A 16,915-nucleotide genomic window follows, 5' to 3' on the forward strand; every position below is an offset into this window, starting at 1 on the left:
CAACCAGGATTTCCAATTGTAATCCCTAATAGCTTCGCATTAGGTCTGATCAAGGTATTTTTAAATGATTGGCTTTAAGGGTCCTTGACTAAGACAAAAAAAAAACAACCTCTTGTGAATCAGAAAGACATATTGCTGTAAAAAGTTGATTACTATACATACCGGCAGTAGTATAAGAGCAGGCCCAGCAGGGACAGCAGAATAAAAGCCATGCCTCCCAGTATGGCCAACAGGAACATGGTATGGTAAGCGCTGATGTCCCTTGCCACAATTGGACCTGCAAAAAATTAACTTTATTGACTAAGAAGACAAAGAAACAGCTCATAAAAAAGAGCAAATAAACTTTACTTATAATTTTGTCTAATTTCTTACCCGAGTTCAGAGGAGACATGGCTGCCACCCAATACCCGAGCTGGGGAGCGAGGTAGGTCAGAGTAAGCTGGTTCCCCACCTTCTGTACCTGACCCGAACTGCTCTTGATCCAGGCACCTAAACAGACAAAACCACATTGATTAAAATATAACTTGGCCAAAAGTTACAGAGTCAAAAAGAACTTCAGAAGAAAGTGACAAAGTGAAAACTGGATGATCCAGTCTAAATTCCCATCTGACTCTCCCACATTAGGTAAAGACAATGGAGCATTATTGTAATCTTGTGCAAGAATTATCATCAATCCAACATAAGAAGTGGTAATGTATACAGCAGTTAGCGCTCCACAATTTTCAACTTTGCATCAGTAGTTTTAAATGGAGAGAATGATTCAACTTTAAATAAGAACATATCAGTCTTGTAAACAAAAAATCCCCAATTTGTCTTCTTATATTTTTTCCCCCTGCCCTCATTTTCTCTTGTTTTTTCACAATATGGCGACATGTAAAGAAAAGGTAATATGCTGATTACTAATACTTGGTTAGTTTGTTGTGTAACACAGAACAGGACTGGATGCTAACCTGAAAAAGACCAAATTTGGTCACTACACCTTGGTCAATATTAGTTTTCTTTGAATAGTGATGTAAAATGAAAACAACAATCCATAAAGTGACTTTGATAAGAAGCCTGATGTACTATTTAAAAACACACAAAAAAAAAAAAAACATAATACCCGAGGCATCACAGCTGTTCTCTTAGAGTAGCTAAGTTAAACTACAACAAGCATTTTATTTGCACAGTTTAAGGATATTTGACTAAAAGCTGGAAAAGTTAAACTTTTGAATCGAAAAGGCTGCAATATCCAAGCCCACCACAAGGAGGCAACCTGAAAATACCAACAGAGAGCCACAAAAAAGAAATCACTAAACACAGCAGCAGTTTGAGCAATGTCATTACAATAAAACCACAACAAAGCCAAAGGCACTGATTGATTGGCTTACAGGGAATGTGCACTTAGAGGAAACATTCAATGGAGCCTTTACACTTCTGACCTGATGTGTTTTAGAGACAAATAGACGATATTTACACAAACATAAGCAAGAAATATTCAGGAATTTGCACAGACATTTAAAAAAGGGAAACTTAAAAGGGAGGTGGGGGAGTTTTAAAGAGCTAAAAATATAAATACAATAGAGGTTAGAGGGTAAAAAACATGCCAGCCAGAGGAAACAACAGTGGACAGACAGGAGGAAAGGAAAGAGAGATAAGAGAAATGAAAGACAGGATGAAAGAAATGAGAGCGGCTGTGTGACTCAGCTCTCCTTTCACTGTGTTCAGGCCTGCTCAGATCCACTGAGGTCCTGTCTGAACCGTTTCCACCAGGGACTCCTCTCAGAGAGCGGCTGACCCGTTTAATAGGGACATTTAATGACTCTGTTCCCATGCTTCCACACAATGCAACGCAGGAAAAGTAAAATAGTGACTGCTAAAGCTTTGCAAACATTTAGAAAGTGCACAACCCTTTCACTCGTCCATGCAAAGTCAACACAGCCGGCTATAGTTAGTAGCAGGCTCGTCTCAGCGAGCTGCTCCGATTTGCATCCGACTCCCACCTCAAGATGAAGGTGCGTCTGTTTGCAGACCGCAGATGCACACAGAGGCAGCAGGTGAACGCGATCTGTTTGTATATGACATCATTTCGCTCCATGCCAGCTTGACATCCAACAATGCAACAGCTCGTCCGTTATACAAGACAAACAGGTTTTTGTGTGTCGTCCATGTGGATATTTCATAAACAAAACCACTTTCATTGTATCCCGGCTTTTATCAGACCCCAAAAGCACTAAGGGATTTCAATGTTTCCTCATTGTTGGATGGTTATCATGGCTACATAACTCCAAATATGTATTTTAAAACAGCCATGTGTCCAGAGAGGAGACTTATTCAGAAGTGAGGGCTCTGTTGTCACTCAGTTGGTGAGTTGCTAAGGAACGAGGGGTGTAGCCTGGAGAAGGGTCTGGGCTTCTGTTGTGGAAATATACGCCGATACAGGCTGTGTTTCTGTCCTCTTTAGGTTCCCGTCAGAATATCCTCAGTAAGCTCTGGATGTAGATACCTTGAGCACTTTAAAGATTTGTGTCTAAAGCCTTTAAACAGGGTCTGTCAAACCCTGTGATTATTTTCTACAATGTCTGAAGGTATAGCTGGACGGTATGGCTGAAAAACCTGTCACAATATAAGCATTTCATATCAGTTGATATCGATAATTATCACTAATTTTATAGTAGGTTTCTGTTTTAAACTAGAGGCGTTACTTTTCCTGTTTTATCCACAGTTTTTATTCCAAGCCGCTGTTTTTTTTATTTTTTAAGTAGTTGTGAGGCACGGTGGCGAAACCTGAAACTGCTGCTGCGCAAGTTACTCAACAGATTGTTGCTAGACAACCAAGAGTTAAGTTTCGAACCGTGCTTAACTGTGAGAGTTTTTAAAGTTTTTTACAAATTAAAAATTGTAAAAAATTGTGTTCAGGGTGGTGTCCACTGTGCTCCCACCACACACAGCATTTTGCATGTAGGCAAAAAAGTTACACGTGCCGCCATCTGACCAGAACATCTTCTTTGACATGTTTGAAGCATCCTCTAAGAGGTTATGATAAACTATAGACAATATTTCTTCCAATAATACTTTTCTTTTTGTCAGTTTCGATGGTCAGTCGTGTCTTGGTAGGTTTACCCTTTCCATTCTCAGATGGTGACATGAACAGAGCTGTGTGAGACTTTTAAAGATCGAAACACTGTTTTAAAACCTAAATCTGCTCTAAACTGAACCTCAGCTTTTTCTTTGACTTCTAGTGTTTCACTTTTCTGTCTGTAAAATGAAAAAAATTAAAGGAATGCTATGCCTAATTTGCTTTTAGCTTAAAGTTTTTCTGTAGAAAAACATAATGGCAACAGAAAATATTCTACTACGGTTTATTTTATGTACAAAGACCCTCAATATGGCTGAAACATAAACAGACAACAAACATCTGCTGTCTTTTTCAAATAATAAAAATGTGTTAAGCCAAGAAATATAGGGAAACAAACTAAACAAAACAGAAAGGAGTGTTTGTATGCAAACCAAATTCCATGTAAATGCAAATCATGCTTGTTATATTACAAACAAGATCAGACAATGCATTAGTCATTGCAGTAGTAGGAGGATAAATGTCATCCTCTGCTAGCTTCTGCAGCCTATATGTTGACATAAATGTTATGATTTCCTGTTAGTCCACTCAGCTACCACTACCAAACTATTTCAACTCTAGATAAAACATTAAAGCATATCTTATTTTATTAGAAAAAAAAATGTCCTAAAGACCTTGTTTCTGCACAGGAAGAGCACAAATACGACAAAGACAGAAGAAGTCAGGAAATGTGAGCCTAATGTGGCTGCAGAGGAATGTTTAATAGCGCAGGCTTGTGTAACTCCACTTATGATCGCTTCATTGTCTTTCAGAGCCAACTGTCCGAGAGGAACTGGGTGTGTCCCACAGTGGGACGTTTGATAAACACAGATTTCTGGAAAAACATCAGAAGGTATGTCGAGGCTTTAAGCGTTCATAAACCAACACTGCAAAATTATTTGCTATTGTGTAGTTTGAGATTTAACAGAACCGGGGGAGATTAAGCATTCATGGCCCAAACTTGTGATGCATAACACTACTTTGATTTGCAGATTAATGTGGAACTGGGTCTGGTCGTTGTATGACTTCATGAATCAAGTTATTCATTACTGACTCTGACCTGAGTGGCTGCACAGTAAGAGTATGCACATGGTTTGTAATAATTTGCATACTGTGGTATTTTAGTTAGTGATTTACCTTTAAGTGAAGATTCAAATAGTTACATGAAGCAACCTTGACCTTTGACTTTTTCATCCTCAAAGTGACTCTGCTTACTAGAACATTTAAGCTGAATCCCATTTCACCAAAAGCCCCTCAGTCTTCACCCATTACCTGACATTTTTAAGAGTTAGTGAGTCCCAAATGTCTTTATTTAGCAAAAGGAGGAGTGCTACGGGAAATGGTTTAAAAAGTGACTTTTTGGTACTTGCAAATCACCTGACAACTGTAAATATTTTCTCAGTTAACATGTTTGAATGGCACAGTAATCCCTGTAATGTATAACTTCCAACATTTGATAGCACTGTTTATGGTTTCCCCACTGTTGAACCATAAAGGATATTTCTGTTCTATTCTCTTCATCCCCCCCATCTCAACTTTGTTTGATTTTTCTTAGATTTGTTGTGACTTCATGGAGATTTTAAAGTACAAATAGACTAGCTTGTGTATATAAAGCTGTGAGATGCCATCTCTGCACGTTTAATCTTAGACAAGTCTTTTAGCTTTCAGAAACTTTTTCTGAGTTTGAATTCTTTGAATAAATAACTTGTTTCTGAATCCAAAGAGAAAAGCCTTCAAAGATCCAAACCTGGTGTAAAAAATGAGAGCACCACTGCTGTTTAAGTGACCTCAACTTAAAGAAGGGTTATCCTGTGTCTTCGTCTCTAAGCCAAAGTCACAGTGGAAAAGAGACACTCTCCCTAAACGTCCTGACCGGACACTGAGGTGAATGCTGGCGGACTCGCCTGCGATCTATCGTTTCCTGCTATTCCATTTTTCTCAGTGCTCCCTATTAGAACAGATATAAATAAAAATTTATCTTTTGGTCATAAATCCCTGAATCGGGTAAGCTTTATTGTTTTAATCAGCCTGATTATTACAGAAAAAAAGCTTCAGATCCATCAAACCATAAAGTTAGAAATGGTATGTTTTATAATTACCTATTTGTCTTGGCTGAGCTTGTTTTCTTTTATATTCTTCTGTGATACGCAATCACTGATTAACATTAGTTGTGGCATTTCATACATATTAAAACACAAATCAATTTCAGAGGGTAATTGTTAAAAACTCAATAGAGAAGGGCAAAATAAATAAACCTGAAAAGCCTCGAAACTTTTTGATTTTGACAACTCGTGAAATTAGTTATGCAGATGAAATTCAAAAACATATTTAATGACTTAACGTCACATATTTCTCTCTACTCAGTGTTTGAAACTCATTCCTACTTACCTAAACGAGGGTCAAATCTCCAAGCAGGGATGTGATCATTTTCCCTCAAGTTGCTGTCTGGCGGGAGAGGAACGGAGAACGTGATTGGTCCGTTCACCTGCAGCTCCGCTCCATCGCTGGCCAATAGGTGTACAGAGATGGCTGCTACTGGAGTCAGCTCAAACTTCTTCTCTGTGCCTGCGAGAGCGCAAGTGAGAGAGCGTAAGAGAGAAAAATGCAGCAAAAAGGAAAGTAAGCGAGAGGAAGGTAACAGTGCAGGAGGAGGGGTGGAGACAGGAGCAAACAGAGGGGTTGTTACAAAGAAAAACAAACAACTTAGATAAAGGAGAGTCATTGAGCCGGACAGGAAAGAAAGCAAGGGAAAACAGGAAAGAAGGAAACGGAGTGGGAAAAAAAACCTTGGTTCCAAAAGTTTTTTGGTTTTCCCAAGCCAAAAACGCATGCCAGCAGGAAACATATCTGATATCTGGAGAGTTGGTCAAGTTTAAGGAGAATTGGGGACATACTAAATTATTATAACACATATCAAGATGTGGATAAGATTCCCTGAAAGCAGGCAGCCATGGGGCTTGTGTTAGAACAGAGAGCACACAAAGGGCTTATTGTGTTTCAGTAGATGAGACAGAAAGGCCTCCAGAGGTAGTGGCTCTACTTCTCCTGACTCACTCGACTCCCTCACTGCAGCTTTACATTCCTCTCAGCTGTGACTTGTTAAAAAAAACAAAACAAAAACCCCCCCGCCCCTTTACCTACTTTGTGCTGGAGCCGTTAGCCTGACCCTCACCTGTGCTGTTGCTGCCCAGAACCTGCAGGTGGGGAAAGTGCTGGATGCGTGACGGCGAGCTTGCCACAGTAAGCAGAGCAGTCAGGTTGGCGAAGGACGTGTCGGCAGGAAGACTGAGAGCTCTGCGCAGGAAATGGATGCTGGGCTGGCCTCTTAATCCTTAGAGAATAGCAGACGGGTCACAGAACTATTTATTCAAATCAAATAAGGCAAATATTTTAAAGCATGCAAAAACACTGATGGTTGAGACTGATAAAACACTTCCCAAAACCATAATAATGGTTTCAATTAGTTGTTTTCCTGCTAACATTAACAACAGGAACTAAATTTGGTGGCTGGATTCTGATGGTTTCCAGTCTAATCAGAAGTTAAAAATGCGTCATGTTCCAGGCAGTAGAAACACCACATTACTCGCTACCAAACACTCTTCAGTGTGGACACCGTTACTGAAGGAGAAGTGTTTTATCAGTAAGGACAATAGGAAGAATGCGATGATTACAGCTATGAGTCAGTTGTTTTTTTTTGTTGTTGTTTTGTATTTGTAAACCCCTGATTCACAGCAACAGCTAAACAATGTTATCATCAGTTCAGGGTTGTTTGCATTCGCTGATTAGAAGAAAGATTAGATTTTTAGGCTACAATCAACTGTAAAATCAGCTGATTCCAGTTGCCAGCAGCAGCTCTCCTCCCTTAGACATCTAATGTTATTCTGTTGTGGACATATTCTACACAAATTTACCATAAAACTAAAAGAAATGGCTAAAATTACTCTAACCCTTTTAATTCAGCTTCCTGCTTCACCATGTCTCTTGGAAGCCAAAGAATGTGCAATTCAAAACCGTAACATTAGCATATTTTTGTTTGCAAAAATCATTTTGAGATGTTTTGCAGGATTTGCTTTATTGTGTATACAGTTCATGTTAACCTGAATGACTAATATTCAATTCTTCTTTTGCACTTTGACAACTCCTCAGGACATAACTTTATTTGTATTAAATGCGCTACTTCAAAAAGATTCTCGGAAATGTTATTTGCACTTTAAACGGCAACAATGTTAGAATCCTGTCCTTTTTTTCTTTTTTTTTTTTTGAAGGTTATGTGCAGCAATTTCGACCTTTTTGTAAGACTATAATAAGGCAAAAATAAAGCCTAAAAAAAATCTCACAACTTTGACCACAGTAATTACAGGCCTCAACAACCAAAAAAAAAAAACAAAACAACAACATTGCAACATTCTGGAGGGACTGACTAGATGAGCTAAAGGGCCAAATCTCGTTTGAAGTTACAAAAAGAAAAGAAAAGAAAAATAAGCTTTACGATTGAGGTTTTGAGGATTTCAACTGATGGAGAAATAACCCCCCCCCTCTAATCCCTCCTGGAACAGCCGTAGAGGAAGACATGTGCAGGAAGTAGAAGATCAGGGGGTTTTCAACATATTTCTGCAGAACGCGTTAGATTTTCCATCTGATTAGCAAAAAGCTTGCTTTTCAAGTTCTGGGCCAGTAATGAGTTTTTGCCCACGGAGACAGACTAGCTCACAGATTTGTGCTTCCTTGGTTTACGGTCCAGATGTGCCCACTGTGCATTTATAAACAACACCTGGGACATGGTCCGCCATCCAAAGCAATACCAGAAGACGCAGGAACTGCAAAAGCCATTTTTGCCACATGCCGTAGAAAGTTGATGATGCTGCAAGTCACTCTTGAAATAGCTAAACCAGCTACAACTCTCCTTACTTTTCTTAAAGAGGTTAGATTGTTTGTTGCTTTTTCTTAAATTAAAGCAATGAACTGATTTCACAAATTATTCTCATGAACACAGGTATCTTATCTGCAAGTCCTCCAGCTATAAAAAAAAAAACAAAAACATTTGCTGAACCAACTTCTGCACCCAATAAGACATTCACAACCCAGCTATAATAATATTTGCTGAAAAGAACGGTGCACTTTAAGACCGAAACCCAGACACTAACAAAATGCTTGTATGCTGGCAGTGATGAAAGCAGCTCTAAAGTTTAGCTGAGTGTGTCCTTTTACGGATTAAGACTGAGCAGTATTATGAATAGAGGAGAGTAAGAAAGCAAAAAACACAGTGTATATTTTCAATAATAGTCAATAGCAAAAAAAAAATAACTTTGAGACTATATTACTTTGCAGATTTTCAAAGAAAATCCAAAATTGGAGTGAAGAAAGTAAAGGGAAATTTAGTCACTCAATTTGTTTCTGTGTAGATGTCAAAACCCAAAAACACAGCAATAAATACATGCATTTTTTCTCACCAATGTTTGTTTCCGCATGTTTTACAAAGCATTTTTACTTTTCCCATCCTTGCCTAATGCATTTTTATAAATTCAGTCATCAATCAGGCTTAATGGAAGTAACTGGGGATCGATGCCGTAAAGATAATGCACAGGTCGACCTTTTCTCTCTCAACCATTCTGACGCCTACTTCTGACATTTCCCTGCAAAATAAAAGCAGCCCCTATTTAATTTCTCACATTTGCTGCCTTTTATGTACTTATCCCAAGCTTATCCATACGTTGCATATTTAATAAAATTTAAAAAAAAAAAGAGCGCATGTAGCCAGACTAAGTAAGGTGATGTCATTGTGGCCTGTGTTGAGAGCACATTCCTGAGCAGTGAGGCAGGCCCAGCAGCCTGTGAGTGCTCCCGGCTCCACTCTTTTTCTGGTGCTGTGTGATTTTTTTAACCTCCAGAATGAAGTCCACTTTCATGTTCCTTTCTAAAACTTGCTCTGAACATTCAAGTTTTAATGCCGTTTCCTTTTTGTGAGGCTGTTTTTTATTTTTTTTGCAAAATGAAGCAATCCCTTCACTGATCTGTGTGTTCCCTTCTTCAATTTTCCTTTTTCCCTCCACTTTTTCTCATCTCATCTGTTCCTCCTTCTGTTGGACACTCTCTGCCCATCCCCCTTTCCAGCATTTAACCCCCATCCTCCCAAACTGCTCCACCCAGCACCCCATAACCCAGAACACTGTATTCTTCCTCTCCCCTTTTATTATGTTTATTTGGTGCCACACGCCAAGGTTTATTATCCCCAAGGTGCTCCTGCAGCAACACAAAACGCGGTGAAACAAAGTGTTGGAAACTGCGCTCCGGCACGTGCTCGGCCTCATGCTTTCAGGAGGTTTTCACATTAATGGAGTCTGCTGATTATTTTTTTCTTACTCTTTGTCAGACACAAAAAGAATGAATTACACCCCCGCTGGTCACAAACACACAAAAGAACCAGCAAACAAAGAAAGTGAATTAATTCACATGACGAAGACAGCCTTGTCTAATGTAATTTGTCCTGAACAAAAAAAGCTAAATTACAAAGACACAATTGTGAATCATTTTCCGCAAATTGGATTTCTACTTCTACTGTCATTCAATCTACACAAATGACTTAATGTTTTCTATTGAAAGCCATTTTCTGTATTCATGCTTTCACGTTTAATCTGCTGAAATTCTAAAATTTACCATCAGTAAAAATGTTCAATGTTATTTATCGGACTTCTGATGGCCACAAAGGATGTTTTTTTTTGGCAGAGTTTGCACTGCTATTTTATGACAGTCTAAAGTGTGCAATGAATAAAAGGGGAGAGTGAGGCTCAAAATACCACAATTTGCTGGACTACCAAAGGCCTGGGTGCAGCTTACGTTTAAGGGCCTTTTTCATGAAATTGCCTGCAGTTTAACTGCAGGATGAGCCCCTCTTCAAGCTGCCTCTGCTAGGTCATAAATCGACCACTCCGGCTCCAGCTGGCCACATTTAACAATGATGTGTGCAAACAAAATTATGCCAGCTTGCAGAACCAGCTGATAACAGCAGATCTGTTGCTGCTGCAGCTCGCCACATCGAACCACATCTAACTCAGTGGCTCAAAGTCGCACCAGCCGGTCATTTTCTTATGGAAAGTGATACAACGTAAAAAAAAAAAAAAAGGGAAAGAAAGAAATTCTACAAATTTTTAGACTTATTTTCAATTAAATACATTATGCTCTTGTTTAAACTAATTTATGTTTGGCGGAGGATGTTTCACATTGAATGGAAACAGACTGTCTTCTCTATAAATCATTATCTAAGGCAAACGTGGCTGCTGTATGACAGCAGTTTTCACTTTGACAAATCTATCATACTTCATAACAGGCAGAGGTTGAAAGGTCAAACAGCCTTCCTGCCCTCTGATTGTTCCTTTGCTGATTTGTCTAAATATACTCAAGAATGGACATCCTGTGGCAGCCATTTGGTGCAAAAGTACCAAGTGGCAAAGGGGTGAAATAACCAGCAGATAAAACAACAAACATGGATTCCTTCTGGGCAGCGTTTTACATTCTTACTCCGAATCTTCTCTCAGTAACAGCTTCCACACCAAGAGGTTTGGCTGTCTGGTAGCAAACAGGCATGGTGACTGAAAAGATCAGATGCAGTTTCTGGCCAGCTGGTCAATCTGAAAATGGACCAATTTTGGTGAACAACCAAATTCTGGGAGGATCTCTAAAACCTGAGTGTGAGGATTTCTGACAGCATTTTCAGGACTACAAACATGTGTAACAAGCCTTTATCAGCTGTAGGAAAGTTAAATCCACCTAAAAGCTCTTATGTACCTTGTAGACTTGACTTAATCTCCACAACATCTTCATACACCATCAGGGTAGCGGCTCTTTCTGGAAGCAGATCCAGACTGATGGAGGAGAACACTAGAAAAAGAAACAAACCACACAGTAAGCACATCGCTCAAATTCACTACCTGATTAACATTCAGTCAACTACCTGAGCAATGTACTGATCGTTCAGACATTACAAGTCATTAATGTTGCGTTCTACATATTTAATAGCCCAACTTTCATCCTGTGTGCAGCGCAGGACTGAAACCTGACCCAGCAAACTGTAGCTCTTTCCTCTTCCTTCCTTCCTTCCTTTCACTCCTTCATTGTTCAGAGCTGGTAAGCGTGATAATCCAATTGGCTGCCGTTCTGTTGCCTCATAATAACCTTCCCCAAATAAACCCCCCTGCAGCCACAAACACATGCACACACACACACACACACACACACAATACTACAGGCTCTTGGGATGCATTTTGATGGCGTGTGTGTGCGTTACTGAAAAGGAGGCTTAGGAAGACCACATGCTGGGTTTTGGCATCTAATATAATAAATTAGTAATGGAGCACCCCACTCATCATAAGCTCACACACCTGACACACACATGCGGTGTCTATTTTATACACAATCTGGCGGAAGGAACTATACAGATAGTAGAAACATTCTCATTGGAAAACGTTCATCGTTTTCAGTGCTTTTGTTTTATAATATCTCACACAGACCTACCCGGCAATTTGGAGGGAGTCCAGGGAACAGAGTTTGGCACGTATCCCTGTCTGGTTGCGGTGACAACGAGCGGCGTCCCAAGGCGGTAAGGGAAGCGCAAATACGTGTTGCCATCAGCTGACGAGGTTTCTGTGGCTACAGAAGTGTGATTGGCGAAGAGCTGTATGGTTGCTCCGAGCAAGGGCTGCTGAGTGCTGGCGTCACTCAGATGAACCTTCAGAGTCACTTCTGTGGACGCAACAACAAACAGTCCAGTCAGAGCGCAGCATCTACAGTCTAAATCACAGTGAAAATTGAGTGATATATGGGTGAAAAACATAGAGGTGTTATAATTACAGTCATCTAAAATACCATCGTCTCATTATCTGGGCTTAGTTTCTGTGCCAGACGTTTGGCCTCTAATCCACATCCCAGAAAATGAGAGCCGTCTGACCATTTTCTGGGCCTGAGCCAATGGCACTTCCCCTCCAACACAATGGACCATTTCCCTCTGTCAAAGAAGCCTTGGAGCAGATGGAAAAACAGCTGCCTTTATAAACAACTCTAATGGAAGTATGGAATAAAACTTGCTACATCACCATAGCGGTACCAGTAATATGAGTATATAAATAGATATTTCTCTACACTCTGCCGAACAGCAATGCAACACGGAGGGCTGATTGCCTCGCATGTGGCTCCCCTGGAGTGTCGTAAAAGAGTCAAGCTGATTTAGATGTTTAACTGGTTAGTCAGAGCATAAAAACTGTTTGCGACTGCTTTTGATTAGCACTAACATATCAATATTCCAGCTTTCCAACTTTTGAGTATTGTGTAAACAGAGTGAATAATTTCACTTTTTGGATGACTGCGTGTTTGTTGACTGCTAACAAATTTAGCAAACCATTCTTGACCGTCGGCCAGGAATCTAAACAACAACTGGAGGGCAAAAAAATAAAAGTACTAAATTATTTTTACTTCCCTTTAAGAACTTAATAAACTGTTGCTCCTTGTTTTTAAATAGTAATAAACAAATAAAAAAGATGCAGGATGGAAGCATTACAAAAAAATCCAATTAAAAATGTATTAATTTCTAGATGCCCATAGTAATATACTATCACTTTTATTGGTGTTTTCTACTTTAAAAGATTATCTGTCAATAAAGAGTCACTTCATTTTTTCATCACCACATTTATCATACCTTCAACTTTATCATATTTGGTCACATTTCAACCATAACCCTTAATGTATTTTAATGTTACTATATGTGCTAGAAAAATATAAAGTAGTGCATAACTGCGGAGGGAAAAACATGATGCATGGTTTTCACCTTTTTGCACAAATCTGAAAATTATGATGCTCAGCCCCATTTACTCTCACATTTCTTCGAAATCTAAGTGCAGCTAATTGCCTTGATTAATCAGCCAATTAGTAATTTAATATGAGAACAATCCTCAGTACAAATCCAGCTGTTCTGTGAAGTTTGTTAGAGAACCTTAGGGAACAAACAGCATCATGAAGGCCAAAGGACACAGCAGACAGGTCATGGAGAAAGTTGTTTAAAGAAAGGTTGGATCAAAAAGCATTTCCCCCATTTTTTATCATCCAACAGAGCGTAAATCCATCAACTGTAGAGCTGCACAATATATTGAGTCACGACTGTCATCCCGCATTCGGAAAAGACTGCTTGGAGGCAAAATTTGGTTGACTGCTACCGCTCAAGTGACAAGCGTTTGATCGGTGGACTGGGCTTTTTCTACTCTTGATGTCAAACCCAGATGTGGATTTTTGTGACAAGCATGGTAAGGTTCATGAAAAGCAGAGATGACATCACAAAAAAAAAAAGAGGAAAATATGAGTTTTTCATAAGACAGATTGTCCTCACAATGTTAAAAAGCAACAATGTTGGAGTTGAATATCTTCTTAGGATGACGCAGTCCTATTTTAAGCTTTCTAAAACATGGCGGTCCACCTAGACTGACAGGAGAAGAAGTCTGGTAACTCTGGAGTAGCTCAGCTGGGAAAATCTGTTGACATTGTCATTTGCAGACAGTGTGTGTGTGTGGAGAAAACGAATACCGTACATTACTCTGAATACACCATCCAAAATTGATGGCGAAAATTCAGGGCAATACTGGATGAAAATCTGTTAGATGGTGCAAAAGACTTGAGCCTGGGGCACTTTGCCTTTCGCCAAGACAGAAGCCCAAAACATAAAACCAGATTATACTTTGGATAAAAGCATAGTCGTTTGACAGAGTTGCACAGTTAAAGTCCAGATCTAAATTCCTTTGTGAATCTATGGCTAGACTTAAAAATTGATTTCCAGATGCTCTTCATCCAATCTGACTAAGCTTGAGCTATTTTTGGATCAAATAACAGGCAGAAATTTCCATGTGTAGATGTACAAAGCAGGTAGAGACATTCCCCAAAAGAGTTCAGTAGCTGTTATTGGAGCAAAAAATGGTCCTACAAAATACTAACTTTTCAAGTATATTTTTGACATAAAGTAGAAGGTCTAATCTTCAAATATCTTTTATGGGACAATTGTATTTATCTGGAAATGCAAAAAGTTTTAAGGGGTCAAATCAAGCAATGCTTCAGGTTTGCTTTAAAATAACCTTCAGCTCAGTACGAGTTATTTCTTACAGCAAAATGAGGACAACATAATGACAGTGAGTTGGACTTTTACTTTGCATTTTATCCTCAAATCCTGCTTGTTGTACAACAGAGCCAAAGGTGGTTTGGTTTAAAAATACTCAACTCAAATATTCGAATCACATGCTGAAACCAAACATCCATTTTATCCTCATGGCCCAGAGGTACGACAAAAACAATCTCAGTAGAAAAACACTATATTTTTCACAAACACACAAAGCCGCAGTCCTCCAGTCTTCGTTACATGACAAGAAGGACCCAGTCTGACCCATGGCGACCTCTCACTTACAGCTAAAAGGTTCCTCCACCTCTCCGTCTTCACTAAACCATGTTCACTCCCCAGAGCTCTCTGAAGCTGGATTTTGTCATAACTCCCTCTTGAAGCCCCACCCTCAGCGACACACACACACACCAACACATACCTATCCTTGACTAGACATGTTCCCCACCCCCCACTCAGGGATCCTGTGGTCAGTGGGAAACCACTCTGTCGACATGGAGAGGAGAGTTCAGCCACAGTGCAGGCTCCACCTAACAATAGTTTCTCTGCCGGAGTGAAATGGGTGGAAGGTAACTGGTGCTTAGTGCGAGGCCAGATTTGGCAGAACAGTGCGTCAATCTCACGCTGAACAGATGATTATCCTCCAGAGTGAAGATCTGCTTCAAGTCTTTACCTCATTCTCCTTTATTATATCACTACCACTCTAATGCAAGCCTGGATTTCTCTCCCCCCCTCAACAAGAAAGTCTTCACTGCCTTTTATGACCTCACGTCCTGTCCCACTCCCACAGATATGCTGCTAGGGGTACCAGCTGTGTTCACTTAAAAAAAGAAATACTCCCCTGAGAGAGCCGGGCTTAAATCACAAGTACAAATCCAACAGTCTCCTCCCAGAGCTCATCCAATAAATCACTACTGAGGTGACATCATGGTTAAACAAGCTAAGAGTCTCCCTTTTTTACTCCAACACACATAAAAAAAAGGAGGCGATCAGTCTGGTCCAAGCCTCTATATTTCCAAATCTGCCTCTTCTTATTCACAGACTTCCTATCTGTGGGTGGAAAACAGAGGCATGAAAGCGTTTGATCTGACCAACGCTGCGATCTCAGATTAATTATCACCTACGACGGCAGCCAAAGCAGCAGGGCGGCTCTCTGTTTGGATGCAAGCAGAATCAATGACCACACAGAGAGCGCAGGAGGAGGACAGAATACATGTGCATGTTTGCTCATGCTACACCTTGGATTACGTTTTGGAGAGGCCATTCATTGCAGCACCTTTTACCAGAGGTGTAATGAGCTGGTAATGGATGGTGTGGCTGGCCTCCACTGGGTGTGTGAAATATTTAGATGCTGTTCCAAACGGGGGAAGAGAAAATGTTGTCTTACTTGCACACAACACTTAGCGTAATAATAGACACACTAGGACTCACTGGTGTAGCATAATTAGTCGTTATCTCACCACTAGGGGTCAATTGAGGTTTTAACAACCAAACACTAATTTCTTGAAATATAACCTTGTATCTGGTATTTATAGAAGTTACTCACCAGGCTTTAAATGTATTGTATTGGATAAATTATTTATATTTTACATAATAATACTCTGTTGGTACCGCAAATATCTGAATGTTCGATGAATAACTTTCACTTGTGGGTTCGTTGAAATTCACCAAAAAATGGGCTGGTGACCAGAACCTGATAGATTTCAGTGCGACTAGCCAGACAGACTCAAAAATCAGATCAGTGAACGCACCAAAAACAATCTTCAGTCAAGAAGACATTATTGAGAGAAGACTACATGTAGAAGCTCCAAAAAAGGAAACTCTTATTTCCCCACATGTCAAACTGTGATTCATTCAGGCTACAAGAGAACAAGACTTCCTGCTGCTAACAGGAAGGCTGAACAGGATATAGCAAAGTTTAATTCTTCCAGAGCTTTTAATTGTTGTCCGTCAATGAACATGCCGAGTTTGGAAATGTTGGCAAACTTTTTGAAATCTCAAGAATTAAGGATCTACAGTTTAGAGTCTATTTTGATTATTTATCTTTGGTGATGAGTCCAAATCTTCAAGTTTAGAAGGCATCCTTTCCATCACCCTGATCAGATTCAGGTCAGGATTTGGGTGGGGCGTTCCAGAACATTAATGTTGCTTTAAGTCAGAAAAAACTTGCTAGTCAAATTAAAGGATTGCTTTATAACCTTTATCTGTTAGGAGTATGAATAGTTTTGGCTTTATTTGTAAAAGTATATTAGAATTGTAATTTTAGAAGAGCCAGCATGTGCCAGTAGCTAAATACTAAATCTAAACAATTAGATATGAGATACTAAAGGAGCTTTCAAGTGTCAACTTTGACATAATTTCATCTATGTTTTGAAATAACCATTTCAACACACCAAATCCCCTGATTTTTCTTGTCTTTTACAGGAATCCCCTGATGTCGCCTCTTCTCTTATTACGAATAATTATTGACTGCTCAACATTGAAGACGTAAAGTCTTATGTCGTTCTTTTATATATAATAAAGACAATCTGTTATTCTCAAAGAAATGCCAATTCACTTTTTCTGATAGACCTTTAAAACTCAGATAATCAATTACAAATCATGCAAAACAAACCACACCAGGTATTAAGAATATGGAAAACATGTATACTGAGGTTTTAAATAATAGTTAAAAGAAA

At 39.5% G+C, this 16,915-nt stretch overlaps 1 protein-coding gene across 1 annotated transcript in view; it reads right to left on the bottom strand.

Annotated features, from left to right (window-relative positions):
• The window catches only part of fam171a1 (family with sequence similarity 171 member A1), a 28,202-nt gene that overhangs the window by 6,142 nt on the left and 5,145 nt on the right, over positions 1 to 16,915 (bottom strand). The window contains exons 2-7 of the mRNA XM_007556176.2: positions 11,603 to 11,830; positions 10,877 to 10,969; positions 6,267 to 6,425; positions 5,483 to 5,659; positions 373 to 489; positions 163 to 277 (exon numbers count right to left, since the gene is read on the bottom strand). Of these exons, the coding sequence (XP_007556238.1) occupies positions 163 to 277; positions 373 to 489; positions 5,483 to 5,659; positions 6,267 to 6,425; positions 10,877 to 10,969; positions 11,603 to 11,830 (889 nt within the window). The remainder of the gene's footprint in view (positions 1 to 162; positions 278 to 372; positions 490 to 5,482; positions 5,660 to 6,266; positions 6,426 to 10,876; positions 10,970 to 11,602; positions 11,831 to 16,915) is intronic.

Source organism: Poecilia formosa, unplaced genomic scaffold (assembly GCF_000485575.1).
Source record: "Poecilia formosa unplaced genomic scaffold, Poecilia_formosa-5.1.2 Scaffold77, whole genome shotgun sequence".
Classification (NCBI taxonomy): Eukaryota; Metazoa; Chordata; class Actinopteri; order Cyprinodontiformes; family Poeciliidae; genus Poecilia; species Poecilia formosa.